The 16,921-nt window shown below is 54.5% G+C and overlaps 7 protein-coding genes across 7 annotated transcripts; 5 read left to right on the top strand and 2 right to left on the bottom strand.

Annotated features, from left to right (window-relative positions):
• Positions 1-946: 946 nt before the first annotated feature.
• CABS01_02710 (uncharacterized protein) lies at positions 947-2,913 on the bottom strand (the record flags this gene model as incomplete). The annotated part of the gene is made up of 6 exons (XM_060536088.1): positions 947-1,112; positions 1,173-1,592; positions 1,653-1,687; positions 1,788-2,164; positions 2,227-2,583; positions 2,688-2,913. The coding sequence occupies 6 exons, from the start codon at positions 2,911-2,913 to the stop codon at positions 947-949; spliced, it is 1,581 nt and encodes a 526-aa protein (XP_060394000.1).
• A 1,583-nt stretch (positions 2,914-4,496) lies between these two features.
• Positions 4,497-6,670, top strand: CABS01_02709 (uncharacterized protein; the record flags this gene model as incomplete). The annotated part of the gene is made up of 4 exons (XM_060536087.1): positions 4,497-4,652; positions 4,854-4,954; positions 5,042-5,833; positions 5,959-6,670. The coding sequence occupies 4 exons, from the start codon at positions 4,497-4,499 to the stop codon at positions 6,668-6,670; spliced, it is 1,761 nt and encodes a 586-aa protein (XP_060393999.1).
• Positions 6,671-7,588: 918 nt separating this feature from the next.
• Positions 7,589-9,292, top strand: CABS01_02708 (glycoside hydrolase; the record flags this gene model as incomplete). Its single annotated transcript, XM_060536086.1, has 1 exon — positions 7,589-9,292. The coding sequence occupies one exon, from the start codon at positions 7,589-7,591 to the stop codon at positions 9,290-9,292; it is 1,704 nt and encodes a 567-aa protein (XP_060393998.1).
• A 534-nt stretch (positions 9,293-9,826) lies between these two features.
• On the top strand, positions 9,827-10,360 carry CABS01_02707 (glutathione-dependent formaldehyde-activating enzyme; the record flags this gene model as incomplete). The annotated part of the gene is made up of 1 exon (XM_060536085.1): positions 9,827-10,360. The coding sequence occupies one exon, from the start codon at positions 9,827-9,829 to the stop codon at positions 10,358-10,360; it is 534 nt and encodes a 177-aa protein (XP_060393997.1).
• A 129-nt stretch (positions 10,361-10,489) lies between these two features.
• CABS01_02706 (uncharacterized protein) lies at positions 10,490-11,176 on the bottom strand (the record flags this gene model as incomplete). The annotated part of the gene is made up of 1 exon (XM_060536084.1): positions 10,490-11,176. The coding sequence occupies one exon, from the start codon at positions 11,174-11,176 to the stop codon at positions 10,490-10,492; it is 687 nt and encodes a 228-aa protein (XP_060393996.1).
• A 3,063-nt stretch (positions 11,177-14,239) lies between these two features.
• On the top strand, positions 14,240-15,103 carry CABS01_02705 (GDSL-like Lipase/Acylhydrolase; the record flags this gene model as incomplete). Its single annotated transcript, XM_060536083.1, has 2 exons — positions 14,240-14,300; positions 14,373-15,103. The coding sequence occupies 2 exons, from the start codon at positions 14,240-14,242 to the stop codon at positions 15,101-15,103; spliced, it is 792 nt and encodes a 263-aa protein (XP_060393995.1).
• A 524-nt stretch (positions 15,104-15,627) lies between these two features.
• Positions 15,628-16,783, top strand: CABS01_02704 (uncharacterized protein; the record flags this gene model as incomplete). The annotated part of the gene is made up of 2 exons (XM_060536082.1): positions 15,628-15,947; positions 16,000-16,783. The coding sequence occupies 2 exons, from the start codon at positions 15,628-15,630 to the stop codon at positions 16,781-16,783; spliced, it is 1,104 nt and encodes a 367-aa protein (XP_060393994.1).
• Between the last annotated feature and the right edge of the window lie 138 nt (positions 16,784-16,921).

Here is a 16,921-nt window from a genome sequence, read left to right as displayed (position 1 = left end):
CCTGACCACTACATCGGTGCCAAGATTGACCAGGCAAAACAATTCCCTCCAATAGTGCGTTATATATCACCGGTAATGAAGAAACCGAGAGCATATGTGAGCATAATCTGCACGTGGCTGCAACAAAGGACGATATGTGTAATACGGGAAATGAGCAGAGCACCTGCCCGCGATTTACCTGCCTATAGGTAAGCAGGTAAGTAATATAGTACAAAGGGTTGCGTATGAGACTTCGACCATTCAGGTTCTCGGTTGGTAAAAATCCTGCGGTCTTCAATACTCGTAGTTTCCTTACGCAACGTATGCCAGGGTATGGAGACCGAGATTTCTGAGAGTGGATGGCAATATCATGGCTATCACATGTTCATGGATGAACACATTCTATGTGTCCGCACCCAGCCAAACCATTGGTGTCAGCGTCGCTGGGCAGTGGTCTATGATGGCTTTCGCACGTCAAGATACTCGAAGCCAACCTGACGTGAGACACCTGCTCAAAAGTGGAGTGTATCTCAGCCATCGCAAAGATCGTCAGGTACAGCTTCAAGATCTAAGGTGGCATTGTGTCGGTCTAGTCATCGATTAACAACTAAGATGCTGCAGACTACCTAGCCTTAGAAAACTACAACACCCCCACGCATACTTCCTCGAGGCTTCCATTACTGAGTAGGTCCAAGCAGTAGCGCGTGAGTGGTCAGAGTAGGATCGCTATCACATGCCTCCACATCAACTTAAACCTTGTAGAGAATGGGGCCAATTGGAACGATGTGGAAAGCTCAAATTGGATAAGAGGCCTGTGGGATGTGCCGTTCACATGAATTCCCGGTAAGCTAGGGGCGTAACCAGGTTACGAATCTCCTATAAGTCATAGCAGCAGATCGTGCCCCAATATTAGTGTTGGCTTGTACTAATGCTGCTTGTTCTTCCTTGCTATATCAATGTGCTATGCTTATGCGCTCTCTCTCTTCTCAACCTCCTCAACCTTTGCCTGAGCGTGAACCCTCGCGACTCCAGCCGCAGAATCTTTGCCGTCGAAGAGCATGGAAATTTCTTCCAATGTAGGACCCCTTGTCTCCACGAAGAAGAAGTATATGACCAGGCACTCAATTACCAGACTGTGGATACCGCTTCGTCAGTTTCTATTCAGGACAGCATCATCCAGCAAGGGCACTTACATAGCGATGTAAACGAAGTAAAAATGCCACTCCAGCTGCTCAAGCCCCAAGGGGTTGACCCATTGGTTAAAGACACCACTCAGTGCAGTGAAGCAGAAACACAAGGTGAGGCCTTTGGCGCGAATATTGTACGGCAGGATCTCGACGGTGTAGGAGACGGTCAGGCCGGGCCACGCGGCTCCCGCGACACCGTAGAAGACGAAGATCATAGCCACAACGGCGATGCCGGCCGATGAAGACTGGGTTTGGGCGTACACTGCGCTACAAGCCGTCCAGATGGAGAATGAAATGAGCATGCCGACGCCGGCGAAGAGGAAGAGTACTCGGCGTCCGATTCGGTCGACGAAAAAGGCGGCCGTGAGCGAGACAAGCCAGCACCAGATAGTCAGGCCACCGTTGATGTAGGATTGTGTGATGGAGCTGAGAACCTTCGTTAGATACTTCATTGACCGCAACCATTGCAGAGAACGTAAAACTCACTCTTTGATGCCAATAGTTCCCAGAATAACGGCAAGCTGCACAATTTTGATTAGACGCAATGTTCCTCAACCTGTATTCTCAGAGTTCACAACTCTGAGAGCATCTGCGGGCTGCTTTGGAATACCAAAAACTTACATAGTATGACACCAAACCGTTACCACTGCACTGGGAAAAGATGGCAGTCGCAATAATGAGCCCGCAACGCTTGCGATTTCCTGGAGTTCGCACGAGTTCCATCCAGCCGCTTTGTGCCGAAGCCTCCTTCTCAAGCCGAAGAGTACTAGTGATCTCGGCAAACTCCCAATGCGCGAATTCGTCGTTTTCATTATTGTTGCCATGGTACTTGATGAGAACCTTCTTCGCCTCGGCCTCCTTGCCCTTGCTGATCAACCATCTTGGGCTCTCGGGGAGGAACCAGATAGCCATCAATTGGATGCCCGGCATCATGCACTGCAATCCGGTAGGTAGTCGCCACTGTAGATCGCCGGCTTGTTTTGTGAGCGTTCCGAAGCCTATTTCACACCAATCATTAGTAAGATGCCATGATTCGGGTTCCAGGGAACTGGGGACATACAAGACCAGGCCGCAATGATACTACCCAAGTACCAGAGCGTGTTGTAGAGAGTCGTGACCTTGCCGCGATGCTGAGGGTGTGCCACTTCGGTGATGAGCAGGGGACAAGTGCCGTTTGAAATATTGGATCCCGCGCCCATGATGAAGCGACCGATGAGGTACATGGCGTCCCTGCCAGATCCAAAGGGGAAAGACTGCAGTAGCGCACCAAAAATGACGAGGAGGCAGCCGATGGCGGTGCCCCATTTTCGGCCGAGGCCGTCGGCGATGTAGGGTGCGAAGAGGAGGACGAAGAGACCGCCAAAGCCTGGCATGGCACCGAAGATTCCGAGTCGACTTCCTGAGGGGTGGTCGAAGACTATACGAAAGTTCGTCAGTACACAGACGTTGGAGACATAGATATCGTTTGAAGATTGTGACATGCGTAATCACAACATGCCACAATCATCACATTCGTCTTACAGGTCTGCCATGACTGCATGGTCTGAAGTCCGTTCAACAAGCTTCCGTCGTAGCCTAGTGTCGTAGAGCCCAGGAAGAGGAAGACCATCATGAAGTAAAGTTTCCTCAGCTCTGTCTGCTTAAACCACGGCAGCGTCGATGCTTCGGGTGGCTGTAGATGCGGATCGTCCATAGCCGCAACGTCGACGTGGTCAACGCCGTGACTTTCCTTCTGCTTCAGATCCATGACTTCGTTGCGATTTGGGTATAATATGAGTCAAAAAGGGAATGCAACACTCGGAAAAGAAGAGTTGAAGGGCCTGGTGTTCGCTACCGAGATGCCGGCTTGCTGCATCTTATGATTCTTGGGTAATGGGACCGGGGCAAGTGTACTTATAATAAATCAGTAGATGGTTCTGGGTGAATGGCATCTCGATATTGCTCAACGCCCACCAACCGTGCCGTGGCCCTTTCCCGCTTTCGAACTGAACAGCCCACCCCCGAGGCGAAGACCGAGGGTGCTGTATCCGATGACGGCTCGAAAGCGGCCGAGCAAACAGGCCACACAATTCAACAAGATGGGCTACTCCTCTCCCTATGAGGCGTCACTGAGAGAAAGCGGGTATCCAAGTTTTTGCCAGTACCGAGAAGTAGGAGCACGAGACACTAGATGTTCATTGGAGCGACAAGTCCCCGTGGGGGTGGATTGCGGGAATCTCAGGGAAAAGACTGGACGAAGAAAAGAGAGCAGGAAGTACAAGATCCAATATTATTTCTCCACATTTAGGTTCCGGGGAAAGCTGCTCGCCGCCTGTTCATGTCAAGGTCTGGTCTGTGGCACATCCTGGGAGTAAGGTTAGGTAGGCATGGCGTGGTCAATTAGTTAGTCAGGGACGAGAAATTCGTTCAAGTTCCTCCAACCCAGCGGTCCGGATGGGCTAGCCCCATGAAAATGACTGAAGAATGGATTGTCCGGGGGAAAAGGTAACCTCAACCAACCAACCAAATGACAGAATTGGACTTCCTACCCAGCGAGCGACAAGCATTTGCAGAACAAAATCACAGTGTACTTGCTATCTTTCGTACGAATACCAGCAAAGAGCATGAGGAAGCAGGGAATGTTAGAGTTCCTGGAAGGTCTGGAGCTATGCCCTTCAGAGTCTGGGCCTGACTCGATTCGTAACGCCCCAGTGCGGGGCTTTTCCCTGCAAGTTTCTCCCGAGCACATGGAGGCTAACGAGAGCAAAGAGGAGCAGAGAGGAGCAGAGAGAAGGAGTAAATCCGACGTTTCTGCGACGCAGAGAGCCCTGCAAGAAGGTTCAAAATACACAACTCCCGACGATTCTCCTCGGATGTCCCTCTGCCCTCCCCCCGACCGTTGCCTCTCTCACACTTTCCCTTCCCCATACTACTCCAAGTCTCCAACATCTTTGTTTCTTTGGGTCTCCTTCTGGGCAGAACAAACGCGGGAATATCGCCGGACAATCATGACCCATGCCGCCACGTTTTGACGGACGTTGATCCATCCTCTCCGCACTCCAGCCTACCATATCGTCAGCTTGGAAGCTTCATGTTCCCAAACGCCACCTAAACAGGCAAAGAGCTGAAAGCTGTGTTCTCCACCATTGGATCATCTGCTCCCTCCCCGGATTCTGAGAGGTTTATCCGGGGAATCGAACACAACCCACAGCTGTGCAGGTTTGATGAGTGGCAGCAGCTTGTCTGATCCGATCTAATCTGGTGCTCATCAGTGTGAGCGGGCTCGGGTCTTTTGATACGGTCTGACAAAGACTACTGCCGTCTACCAACCAACCACCCAAGCCACACATCATGGAGATCGATCAAGCAACTGGGCCACCACCGGACGGAAACGGGGCTCACTCCCCACTTTCGACGTCTCCCGCCTCACCAGCCAGTGGGCGGCCGAGGGCCAAGATTATCAGGAATCAGAACGCCTGCGACGCATGTCGGTCCCGCAAAGTCAGAGTGAGCAGCACGAAAGTCTAGCCCTTGATGTCTCACGAGACCTCTACCCATGATGACTAGTTTTCATCGTTGGGTACCTCGTACAGAGACTTTTGTAAACATCTGACCGTGGACGACATTGGTCAATTCTATCCCATATTTCTTTCGTCCCGAAGTTCAACCATCTCACCCCAGGCTCTGTTGAACTGACTGGACCGGCAGTGTCTCTACGGCTCGGGAGAGGGTCGATGCCAAGGCTGTACATTCCTCGACATACAATGCACTCATGAACGGCCGCGGAGGAGGAGGGGACCACCAAACAAGTCCGTCCAAGCCCCGGCCCTGCATCTCATCTCATCATGGGATGATGCTATCCAGCCGACAGCTCACATACTAACCAACCATGACAGACACGCACAGCAACATCGGCAGCAACAACACGAGCAACAGCAAGTAAATGCTACCGTATCGGCTGCCAGCCAGAGGAGTCCTTCAGTATCAGACATCACCTCACCAGACGTAGGCCTCGCCTACCAAACCTCACCCGCCGCCACATCCTCGACCCACACTCAGACACCCCAGTCTCACTCTCACTCTCACCCTCACCCTCACACAACTGCCACGCCTCACTCAGCAACAGACCTGCGCGCCATCATCGCAGGCGCGCCGAGTCCTAACAACACCACGGGATCCCACCACAGCAACCGTCTCGCCCTCTTCGCCCCCGAAGACCTCGTCCAGCGGATGCTCCACGACTGGTTCGAGAAAGTTCACGCCCTCGCCCCGGTCCTCCACCGGCGTCGCTTCCTGCACCGCCTCAAAGCCGGCGATGCAAACACCGACCGCACCTATTGCGCTCTCGTCGTGAGCGTCTGCGCCGCGACGGTAGCGACGCTGCGGAGGGCCGACTACAGCCCCGTCACGGTCGAGCGGTGCCTGGACTTCATAGAGGAGCAGCACCTGCTCGACCATGGCCTTCGGAAGCCCGTCTACTCGCTGGACTGGTGCGTCGCAATGTACAATATCGGCACGTCGGCCAGCTCGATGAACGAGGACGGGCTGGGGGACATGGGGTCGTTCCATGGTATGTCCGAGGCGGCGGCGGGGGCGAGGTTCCTTGCGTACTACCGCATGGCGGACCTGGATATGTCCGAGCAGCAGCTGCTGAAGAGGCTCTTTTGGCTGATCTTTGCAGCGTATTGGTACGTTGTCCCCATGAATGAATGCAATTACCCCTGTCTTTATCCCCCACCCAAACGCAAACACAAGCTTGGAAAAGTCGAGATGAGGAACAATCTTCGGTTGACGTTTTCCTTCATCTGAACAGTAGTGCGGACATATTCGGCAGACTGTCCGTAAGTATCGTCTCTCATCAAGAGAACCGCGCCCACCTGCGCCCTTTACCCCTGACAGACTCGCAACTCGAGACAGGGCCACAGCTGTCCCACGCGGAATTACCGCCGTGGCACGGCGATACAACTTCCTACGTACCGGGGTTAAACCAGCTAAGCGACCTCTTCCTGATATGGCATGAGGCGCAAACCGCCCCCATGAGCCTCTACGGCGGCCAAGAAGAGGCTCTCAAGCACTGGCTCGCCAAAATCCAAACAATCATTGACAACTTTCCGCCCGAACTACGGTGGCGCGGGGGTCTGTCCCGCCCCTCTCACATAACAGAAGGTCACGACACACAAATCGCTAACCTCTTCATCACGAGCCTCAACATCCGCTCCAATCTGCTGCAAAAGTTCGGTTCCACGGTCAAGACGCGCGCGGCGGAGCACCAGCGCATCGTCGACGACCTGCTCGAGATCCTGTACCACATGCCGCAGCACGTCCTTGAGCAGAACGGCAACAGCCTGATCCCGAAGCTAAGGGACTGCGGGGCGGCGTACATGGAGCAGATGGACGTTGGCGACGGCGCGCTGGTGAGTGAGGGCGCTAGGCTGAAGCTGGAAAAGTTACTGCGGAAGCTGGATGATATTGACTGCTGGCCTGGCTTGCCTGGGATCGAGAGCCCGCAGAGTAATAGGCAATGAAATAAAGACAAGTTAAATGACCCAAAGTACTTACTTAACCCGCGAAACTAGTGCGACTACCTCATGCATGAACCGAAACGTCCCATGATGTTTTCCCCAGGAGGATGTGATGGTGGGCGGGAACTCTCTTCGGCGGCAGCCCGAACGGAACGTTGTGACTCCACACATCCACAATCCATCCGGTGTGGTTGTGGGTTGCGGAGACTTTATTTCTGGAGACTGTGGGTTTGAGGAGATCCAAAGCCTCAACAGATGCGAAGTATTTCCGAAGTCAACGCATGTTTAGTTCCTGGAACTCGGATCAAAGAGTCTTCTTCCAGCTTTCAATTTCTCCAACTAAAATGCGTCATCAGAAGCGGGGAAATGGTCCTAAGTCTTGAATGTTAACCCACCTTGACATGGACTAAAACATAGGACAATAGTAACAGAATATGGCATACCCGAAGCTGTAAGTCGAGTTGCGAAGAATATCCGAAGCCATCTAAAGGGATCGAACTCGGCCCATCAGGCGATCTGCAAACTCCCGTCTGACATGCCGCGGCAGTAATGGATCCTCTTCCCCATTCAAACGCCTTGAAGCGGACGAATGGCGGACGTTTCGACTGCTGGAAGCAGATAGAAGCCCACACCGGACAGCCATTCAGCAAGTCATCTTCGGATTCTCCGAGGCGGAGCTGGCGCCGGCGAGAGACCCTCCAAAAAGCGGTTCGTTGATAGAGAAAGCTCCTCGGGATAATGTTGACTCGAAATCATTCTGACATTATTTCAACCTGACAACGAGCGACGAGCGTTTCCAATCCGTGGTCTTCAGCTATCTGCCCTCTCCCTTCTACCTCTTCCCTGATCTCACGCTGTCTCGTTCACAGCTGCCTTCAAACATAACACACACCCACACACACTCTCTCTCAATAGCCCATCATGACAGCATCAGAATCCCCCGCCATGCAACTCCCTCACCTTCGCCGCACCAATGGCAACACCCAGCTCTACCTGAAGGGCAAGCCCTTCCTCATGCTCTCCGCCGAGCTTCACAATTCCTCCCTCTCCTCCGCCCGCTTCATGTCCGAGGTCTGGCCCGCCATGAAGTCAAACCACATCAACACCCTCCTCGGCGCCGTGACATGGGAGGACATTGAACCCACCGAGGGCAACTTCAACTTCTCCGAGCTCGACGCTGTGCTCGCCGGTGCGCGGGAACACGATATGCACCTCGTACTCCTGTGGTTCGGCACCTACAAGAACGGCATCTCGACGTACGCGCCGCACTGGGTAAAACGAGACACTAAGCGCTTCCCTCGCGTGCAGGTCCTTGAGAAGGGAGGCGTCAAGAGGACCATTGAGATGGTCACGCCGCTCAGCGAGGAGGGTTGCGCGGCGGACTCGAGGGCCTTTGCTGCGCTGTGCAAGCACCTCGCCCAAGTCGACGCCGAGCACAACACGGTTCTCATGATCCAGGTCGAGAACGAGACGGGTCTTCTGGGCGACTCCCGCGACCGCTCCCGCCGCGCCGACAAGGCCTTTGCCGCGCCCGTACCCGAGGCGCTCCTCCGTCACCTCAACGAGAAATCAGCCGACCTACACCCCAAATTCAAGGCCCGCTTCGCCGACCCGCCTGCCTCGGGCTCGCACTCGTGGACATCCGTCTTCGGCCCCGGACCTTCAGCAGACGAAGCCTTCATGGCCTACCACATCTCCTCCTACGTCGGCCGCGTCGCCGCCGCCGGAAAGAAAGAATACGATATCCCCTTCTACACAAACACCTGGCTCAACTTCGATGACCCCGCAGACCTCGACCTCCGCGGCGTCCCCATCGTGGTCGGCGGCGGCGCAGCACCAGGCATATACCCCTCCGGCGGACCCTGCCCGCATGTCCTCGACATCTGGCGCCACAACACAATCTTCACCGCCGAAAAGTCCCTCGACTTCCTCGCGCCGGACCTCTACTTCCATACCTACGAGGCCGTGTGCAAAGACTACACGGCCCAGGGCAACCCGCTCTTCATCCCCGAGCAGCGCCGCGACGAAAACGGTGCCCGGCGGGTGTGGTTGTCCTACGGCACCTACGGCGCCCTCGGCGCGAGCCCCTTTGGCATCGATACCGGCCCGGAGATCGTCGGGCGCGAGTTCAAGCTGCTCGCGCAGGTGGCGCCGTATCTGCTCGCCGCGAAGCCCGAGGATAGGTTCGGCTTCTTCTTTGACGAGGAGATCAACACGGCGGGCAAGGGCGAGAGGTGGACCAAAGTGATTGGCGACGTTGAGGTCATCGTCGAGCGCGCTTTCGTGTTTGGCAAGCCTGGACCCGGCGGCGGTATGATTATTCACCTCGGCGACGCCAAGTTCCTGGCCGTGGGCCGCGGCTTCAACGTCCACTTCAAGAGCGTGCGCCCGGAAGCAACGTTTACTGGAATTCTTGCGGCTGCTGAGAAAGAGGTTGATGAGAAGGGTGAGCTACGGACGCTGCGGGTGTTCAATGGTGATGAGACGCGCAGCGGAGAGTTTTTGATTATGCCTAATGACGATCCGGACTATGGTGGATTCCCCATTGCTGTTACGGTCCCGGCGCGGACGTGCATCGTTGAGGTTGAAGCGTATTGGGTTGCAGAGGATGAGGAGGACCGATGAATTGCATTGTCTATTGAGACTGAGATGAAGACATCCACACTTGGAAATGACATACTAAACTAGGACAAGGTATGGTTCTACGGTTCCGACTGGTTAGAACAGGTACAGAAGGGGTACGATATAGAGATATGAAAGACTTCATAGACAGATTGTACATGCAATTCACGATTTAATGACACTCTTATCCCTAAGCAGTCCAATCAAGTTTGCGCTGAGGTGTTGGCGATGTCAAGTATTGGCGGGGCTTGACTATGGCTCGTGTTATCGGCACCCGCATCGCGAAGGGCGTCAATGACAACTCTGACGTAGACGCTGACAAAACACAACACAAAACTCACGCCCTTTGAGATTTTTAAGCATGTAAACTTCGACTCTCATATGTTCGTCTTGAAGGTGTCAATAACCCCAATTTACTGCAAAATCTGGAGCCTTTAGAGCCTGAGACCTCATCATTCACCGGTCGCAACTCACTCACATCTCACTCAACAACTCAACACCACGATATCCTTTAAGACCCCCCACCACTACACAACGATGACTTCAGCCTCTTCACCGGGACCAAAACCCACGACGGTAGCAGGAGGCTGCTTATGCGGCGCCCTCCGCTACGAAGCGACCTTCTCAGACACCCACGACTTCAACGCCAATGCCCAGACGTGCCAATGCACCCAGTGCCGCAAGCAATCCGGCGCCCTCTTCGTCGCCTTTCAGCGCGTTCCCTGGCCTATGAAGTGGACGTCTCTCAAAGGCACATCAACGCTACGCGAGTTCAGCATCACACCCATGGCGAAGCGAGGGTTCTGCACAGAATGCGGCTCGTGGCTTTACTACCATGGCGAGGGGGAGGAGTGGGGTAGTATTTGTCTTGGGACGCTTGACCAGGAGGCTCTCATCGGGGAAAAGGGTCAGAAGGGAGGGTTTGGTGCGATACTGGCGAGTGGTTTGGGTGGGCATGAATGGTGTGAGAATGAGATACCTGGCGTGACGGATGATATTCCCATGTTGAGGAGGGGACAGAGGAATCAGCAGAGTGGCAGTGATGCTGTCGTCATGAAGGCTAAGCTGTGAAAAACGATAAGTCGGTATGAGATGTAAATTGAAGCTCAATATGATTCAAGGGCCGCGCTCTTCATGAGATCAATGAACTGCTCACAACTCGCACGAACCAAGTAAGATTCGGCATCTCAAACCTGAGTATCACCGCCCCCGAAGCCATCTCATCGTCGAGCCCTTCCCCTTTCTCCCTTCATCCTCGTACTCCTCCCCGGGCCCTCCGTCCTCTCCCCGCTCGTTCGCCGCATTCCATCGCCGATACGCCGCCTCAACCAACCCCCCAACCTCCTCCCTCGTCCCGCCGACCGTCCCGAGAACCATCAACGCCTCCGTCTCCTCAATCCAGTTCTGCAGTCTTCGGAAATCAATCTCCTTGTTCTTCAACTTATCCGGCATCCCCTGCCCCTTCATCCACGTCAACACGCCCGCGACAACGGTATTCACGCCGCCGAGCACCGTGATACTTGTTCGGTGAACCCCCGCCTTGGGGCCCAGGCAAGTGAGCACGCCGCCGACGACGATTTGCGTTGCGTGGCAGCTGTAGATGAGTACGGTGGCGAGGATGCGGAGGGTGCGGAAGCGGCGGTGGGCTGCGATGGCGGAGGCGTAGATGCCGAGGGCGGAAGTGCGGCCTGCTTCGAGGTCGCAGTCGTCGGCGGGCTGGAGGTGGGTGTTTATGCCGACGGCGCGGCGGAAGAGGAGCAGCGTCGAGGGGTTGGGGTCGGCATCGGCTTCGTTGTGGGGAGAGGAGGGGGAGGCATCGCGGGGTAGAAGCGGGGAGTTCTCGTCGTCGTGATCGTCACTTGGACGGGAGGGGAGAGGTTTCGACATGGTTGCTTTCGGCAGTCGACTCGGCACTCTGATCTCGGCAAGGGTCTTTGAGATATCGAGAGATAAAACCTTTAACTTTGAGATCCGGGTGAGGGATATATACACTTGATTCCCATAACTCAAGGACAGCCATCATTTATGAAGACCAGCACATCACACATGGCGGGGATGGCTGGGGAACAACAACAACCCACGGACCTGAAGACGTGATAAGCATCAGGTCATAAGGGACTACGAGACCATGCTTCCGGTCGCATTTCGATATCGCGAACCGATCACATTGATGGTGTTCGTGTCAAAAATATGGGTAAAACCAAACCTGCACTAACACGGAACACTGCAGCGGGCCGTTGGAGGGTGTGACGGAGCCAACGGTTATTGGCCGCAGATAAGTTGAGATGAGACCAGAGTCACTTGTCGCTGGTCATTCACAACGGTAGAGTCTTTTAAGATGAAGAAGAACCTGTGCCTGAGCTTCATCATATGACTTCACAAGCTCTTGCATTAAATAAGGACCTTAATGAAAGAGAAGGCTGTCTAGACAGAGGTTCTAGGTTCAGAATGGGATCCTCGGTGAGATCTCGGTGAGTATCACGGTCTCGGTGAAGACCTTCGGTGAAGGCTGAAGCTGACAGGCTCCCTGTAGAGCAGCGCTGCAGGGCCGGATTTCAATAAAATGCTATGTCGATGCAATCCGTTATCACACATAAATACTCCGACTCTCATCAGCGAAGCACACTGGATCTGATGTCGTCTCACGTGAAAGACCATATTTACAGTCTTGGCACATCTCTGCCGGCCCTCCAAGACTTGGCTTCTCACACCTGCTGCGAACGCCGCGATGCCGCATTGCCCTCAAGTGAGATCGTTTGAGGCGATCAACTTTGAGCGCCGATCTGACCCCTTCAGAAGTAGTGCGCAATCGCCGGTGGTGGTCTACCACGCGACAAGAAAAAACACTCTCAACTGTTATGCGTCCTTGCTGGCATTTGTCGATCCCTGACGTCAGGGACTCGGACCGACCGCAAGGGACATGCGTCTCTCTGCATTTCTGTCACTCTGGCGCGCTGTCGAGCGCGGGTGCTGTCAGCTTTCGTGAACGCACATCAATAGTCCGGACGGCGCCCCGGGTTGGGACATGATTCCGTCATTGAACCGAATCCCTCGCGTTGTCGGCAGCCGGGACCCTTGAAGGGCTCCTGGAAGCTGGAGGCCCTGGAATTCAGAAGGGGGCTCGGACAAGGGGATCCGAGCAGCGCAATGAAGAGACACGAAACGGTGGGACAGAAAGGAGGCAGAGGCAGGAACGAGATCAAGCTTGACGCAGGAGTCGGGGAGATTAGTCCGGGCTGGAAATATCTGACATGGGCGCGCAGCATTAGAGACTTCTGTACCGAGTAGAGTGAGTGGGAAATAGGAAGACAACAGGAAGAGGCTGGAGAAGCGCGGCGTGCGGCTGTGTTTGTAAGAGTGAAACTGAGCCGCCGTCGGAAAGTTATTTGCTGGGACCAAGAGTTCGGAGGGACTCCGCGTGTAAAGCCACAGCTATTCCCGGATAAAGGAAGATGCAACGGCGACTGGCCGATGAGGATAAGGATGAGGAGGGAAAAGAGGGTGGTCAGGGATCTGTTCGATGCTTGAAGCCTGCGGGATGACGCCAAAAACAGCCATACGGGATCTTCTTCTAGACTCCGCCGGGGAAGCCAAATTCTCACCTATGGGGCGCGAGTTCACTAGCACTCTTTACCGAACAGTCTCCTCTCACCATCCGAACCCAGCCGTCTTATTATTCCTATCCGTACTTTTGTTTCTCTTATGTGAATCTCACTGAACCACTCACACTCCGAATGATCCCATGAGCCCCAGCCACGGAGAATAATTAAACAGCTTAACACAAGGAATAATGATGGAGATTGAATGAGAAAAAGTGAGATGGCGGTAAAAATGGAAGCTCAGTGGAAGACTTCCGGGGTTGGTGAAACAGATTGGCAGGTGCCTAATGCGGGACAAGACTCATTTTCCCTGCCAGAGATCATTCAATTTTCTGCGGGGAGTTGCACTCAGTGTGCAAAAAACCACCTTCAGGTACCGACGCTAAGATGTAAAGATGCAAAGAAATGGAACTCTCAAGCCATGTTGCTGTGCCGTATTTTCCAGACGAGAGACATTCCAACGTCGGACCCTTGCTCTGTGTCTTTTCTTCTTTGCGTGTAATAGATCATAGACGGTACGAATAGATCATGGATGGCAACATTCAAAGGAACGAGACCTTGGGGCCCTTCACTCCGTCCACGTAACACTCAATCTCTTTTCTCACTCCAGCTCATCTCATCTCACACTAACAACTCACGAGACTGATAGAAGGATCACGGCGATTGAAAGTCGCACCGCCGTGCCTCCGCCGCCGCCTCATTCATCCTCCCCGAACTTCCAACGTCCTTCTCCTGTCACTCGCCCTGACCATCATCCCGTCCTTCGGACTCATTGACATAATCCTATCCCTCGGCCTCGCCTTCGCCTTGACATGTCATCCAGACACTGCTCCTCTAAAGTCTCCCCTCCGTCATCCTTGTCCGACCACCCCCGCGTCCTTGCACGCCTTAGTGTCACACACCCCCCTCCCCCCTTCTTCTTCCCGCCCACCTCACTTTTCCGAACACGGCATTGGTCCAATGAACATCGCAATGAGCCGTCTGATCCTTCCGAAGGGGGTTGTTTCTCAATGAACTAGAGCTTGCAGTATGCAGCTTCGTACAGCGCAAAGAGAAGCAAGGCAAGCTGGCAAAGCAAGGTACCGAGTCGCACCAAGGGGGTGTCCTTGCCACAAGATGATCCGTTTCCCAGCCTATGTGAGCTTATTTCCTTGGCTCTGGGTATCCGATCCTTTCACTCGGGCATCTTGTATACTTATTTAACCTCTCCGCTGCCCATGCGTCTCATCGTGAACCCGTGTCTGTAGTGTCTCATCGTAGCAGTCGTAGACCTCACTCATCTCACTCACACCTAGGAACACCTCACGCTGCTGTTCATCACCTGAGCATCAGACATCTCACCACCACCACCATGTACTCAAACGTCTTCCTCCTCCGGTGGGCAGCCACATTATTGGCGTCAACCTCTGCTGGTAAGTGCATCTTTCATAATACCCCGGATTTTTACTCCAAATCTTCAACGGCATCACTAACCCACTCAAAAGTCTACGCCGCCCCCGCGCAGCAAGCCCCGGCACTACACCCAAGAGCCGACTTCAACATCCTCGTCGGCGGCAACGTCTCCCTCCGCCTCATGCCCCTCGGCGCCTCAATCACCTACGGCCTCACCTCCTCAGACGGCAACGGCTATCGCAAGGTCCTTCGCGACCTCCTCGTCGCCGACGGGAACCCCGTCGACATGGTCGGCAACCACCCCAACGGCACAATGGAAGACAACGACAATGAGGGCTGGTCCGGCTTCCGCATCGAGCAGGTTCTCGCAAAGGCCAAGATCTCCGTCCCCGAGACGCTCCCGAACCTGGTTCTCATCAACGCCGGCACAAATGACTGCGCGCAGAGCTATGACACGGATAACGCGCACGTTCGCATGCTCGAGATGATGAACTACATCTGGGACACCTCCAAGCGCGCCACAATCGTCCTCTCTACCCTCCTCGTGAACGGGAACAACAACACGGAGGCGTGCGTTCTCAAGGTCAACGAGCAGTACAAGACGCTGGCCTCGGAGCAGCAGGCAATTTCCAAGAAGGTCGTCCTCGTGGATATGCACTCTGACAAGGGCCCGCTTAAGAGCGATCTCGTCGATGGCACGCACCCCAGCGACGCGGGCTACGCAAAGATGGCGCACATCTGGTTCGATGGCATCAAAGACGCTGCGTCGCGCGGCTGGCTCGAGTCCCCTCAGCCTCTGCCTGAAAGCAAGAGGTCCGAATGACTCAGAAAGATTGCGCCGCTGCTTTACATGGTGTTCCGCTTCGCCGGATCCCCAGAGCCGTCGAGCTCATAATGCACACACCATAGAACAAGGCAAGGACAGGAGGGGAATCGCATGATACAACTGTAATGTTACTGCATCATCGCTCTGCAGAGTAATTAGCAATTCATCAAAACGGCGTTCAGGGTGGGCCACAAAAGGCTTGGAGGATACTTTTTACTTTCAATCTTCAGACAAATCACATACAATTCAATCAACTCAAGTGTCGATGAGCTGGCCAATGAGACCCATCAAGTGGGATGCTATGACTTTTCTTGCCGAGGGAACACTATAGCTTCCCGAGGATGTGGACGGGTACAACTTCAGATGAGTTGCGTCGATCAGCTGATCGCCGGGATCCACGGTGAGATTAACCTCAGGACGACTCCGCTCGGGTCCGGTACGATCAACCGCAAAGACTCCATTCTCTCATCACCAAATACTTCATCGCATCTCCAGTCATCAAAAAAAAAAATATAGCCAACATGTCTCGGCCAGTGTTCACCGCCGTGTTCCTCTCCATCTTCTATCTAGCCAAGGTCGCAATTTACGACCTCTCCGTAACCAATGGTCTCATGGACTCCACAGAGTCGGCCCTTGCCGGAGAGCCGATTACGTTCACCACGTTGAAGCCGCTGGACAGCCTACTCACTATGCTCGTCCGGTTCTTCAAGCCTATCCTTGACGGCAATGACCCGAATCTTACCTTGTTCTCAATCTTCATGGCCGGCCAACTGCTCGCCGTGCATGTTCTCATTCAAGTGGAAGGTCTGAGAGCCGGAAACCGAGAAAGACTGGTCTCCTAGTGAGTTCGTCCTTAACAACCTCAGTAGAAGCCAACCCTAACAAGTGAACAGCACGACCTCCTGGGGAATGCTCTGGCAACTCATGACCTTCGGCGCCACTCTACCGCTCTATTTCCTGGCATACCTCTACACCTCCCCGATCCCAGGGTCCTTGACACCAGACGAACTCGCAGCCGCAATCTCCATCGACCCAGTCCAAGCTCGCGCGGTCATCGGCTCCCTCACCTTTGGCGCCTTCATCCCAACGCTCCTCGCAGCGCTCCCGAGCCCCAGCATCATCACTCCGCGCACCCAGGAGATCCTCCTCGCTGTCTGGCAGGCCTTCCCCCTCTGGTCCGACATCTGGCAGTTAATCTTTGCCCAACTCATCAGCGCTCTTGGCGTGGTCCCTTCAGCCGCAAAGTCGAGGCCGCAGACGAAGATCAATGACTTTCGCAGGATCTACACTTACGCCCTCTCTGCTGTTGCCGTCACGACCTACGGCGTCATCGGTTATGTCTTCTGGAAGGCTGACTGGGCTTCGGACACCGCTATCGAGGCGATGGTGCAGATTCTTCGGCCTACTTCGCCGTGGTCCCAGGTGAAGATGGTGTCGTTAGAGAAGGGGATCTTGGATTTGCTGCAGTGGGACACGTACTGCGCTTCCTTGGCGACGTGGAGCTGGATTGCCTACTTGGCGTATGAGACGAAGGGCCTTGGACAGGTTGTGATGGACTTGGGGAAGTTGGTCATGTGGAGTGCCGTCGTTGGGCCTGGCGGAGCGGCGCTGGCTGTTGTTTGGGGAAGGGATGTGCGAGTTCTAAGTAGCGCGGACAGGAAGAAGAAGACGGTTTGAGGGCTTCGAAGTCAGACTCTGGTAGTGCGTCGCTGCTCACGATAAGTCGCAGCCAGTGGCCCTCCGATGGCCCTGTGTAATTTTCGAGATCTGTTGTGGGAACTACGCTATAGTCTCCTGGCATGTGGCCTTCGAGGC

This window comes from Colletotrichum abscissum (genome assembly GCF_030869225.1).
Source record: "Colletotrichum abscissum strain IMI 504890 chromosome Unknown Scaffold_5.1, whole genome shotgun sequence".
NCBI classification, from domain to species: domain Eukaryota; kingdom Fungi; phylum Ascomycota; class Sordariomycetes; order Glomerellales; family Glomerellaceae; genus Colletotrichum; species Colletotrichum abscissum.
The sequence above is the reverse complement of the archived record's forward strand: the minus strand, read 5'-3'. Positions and strand labels throughout refer to the sequence as shown.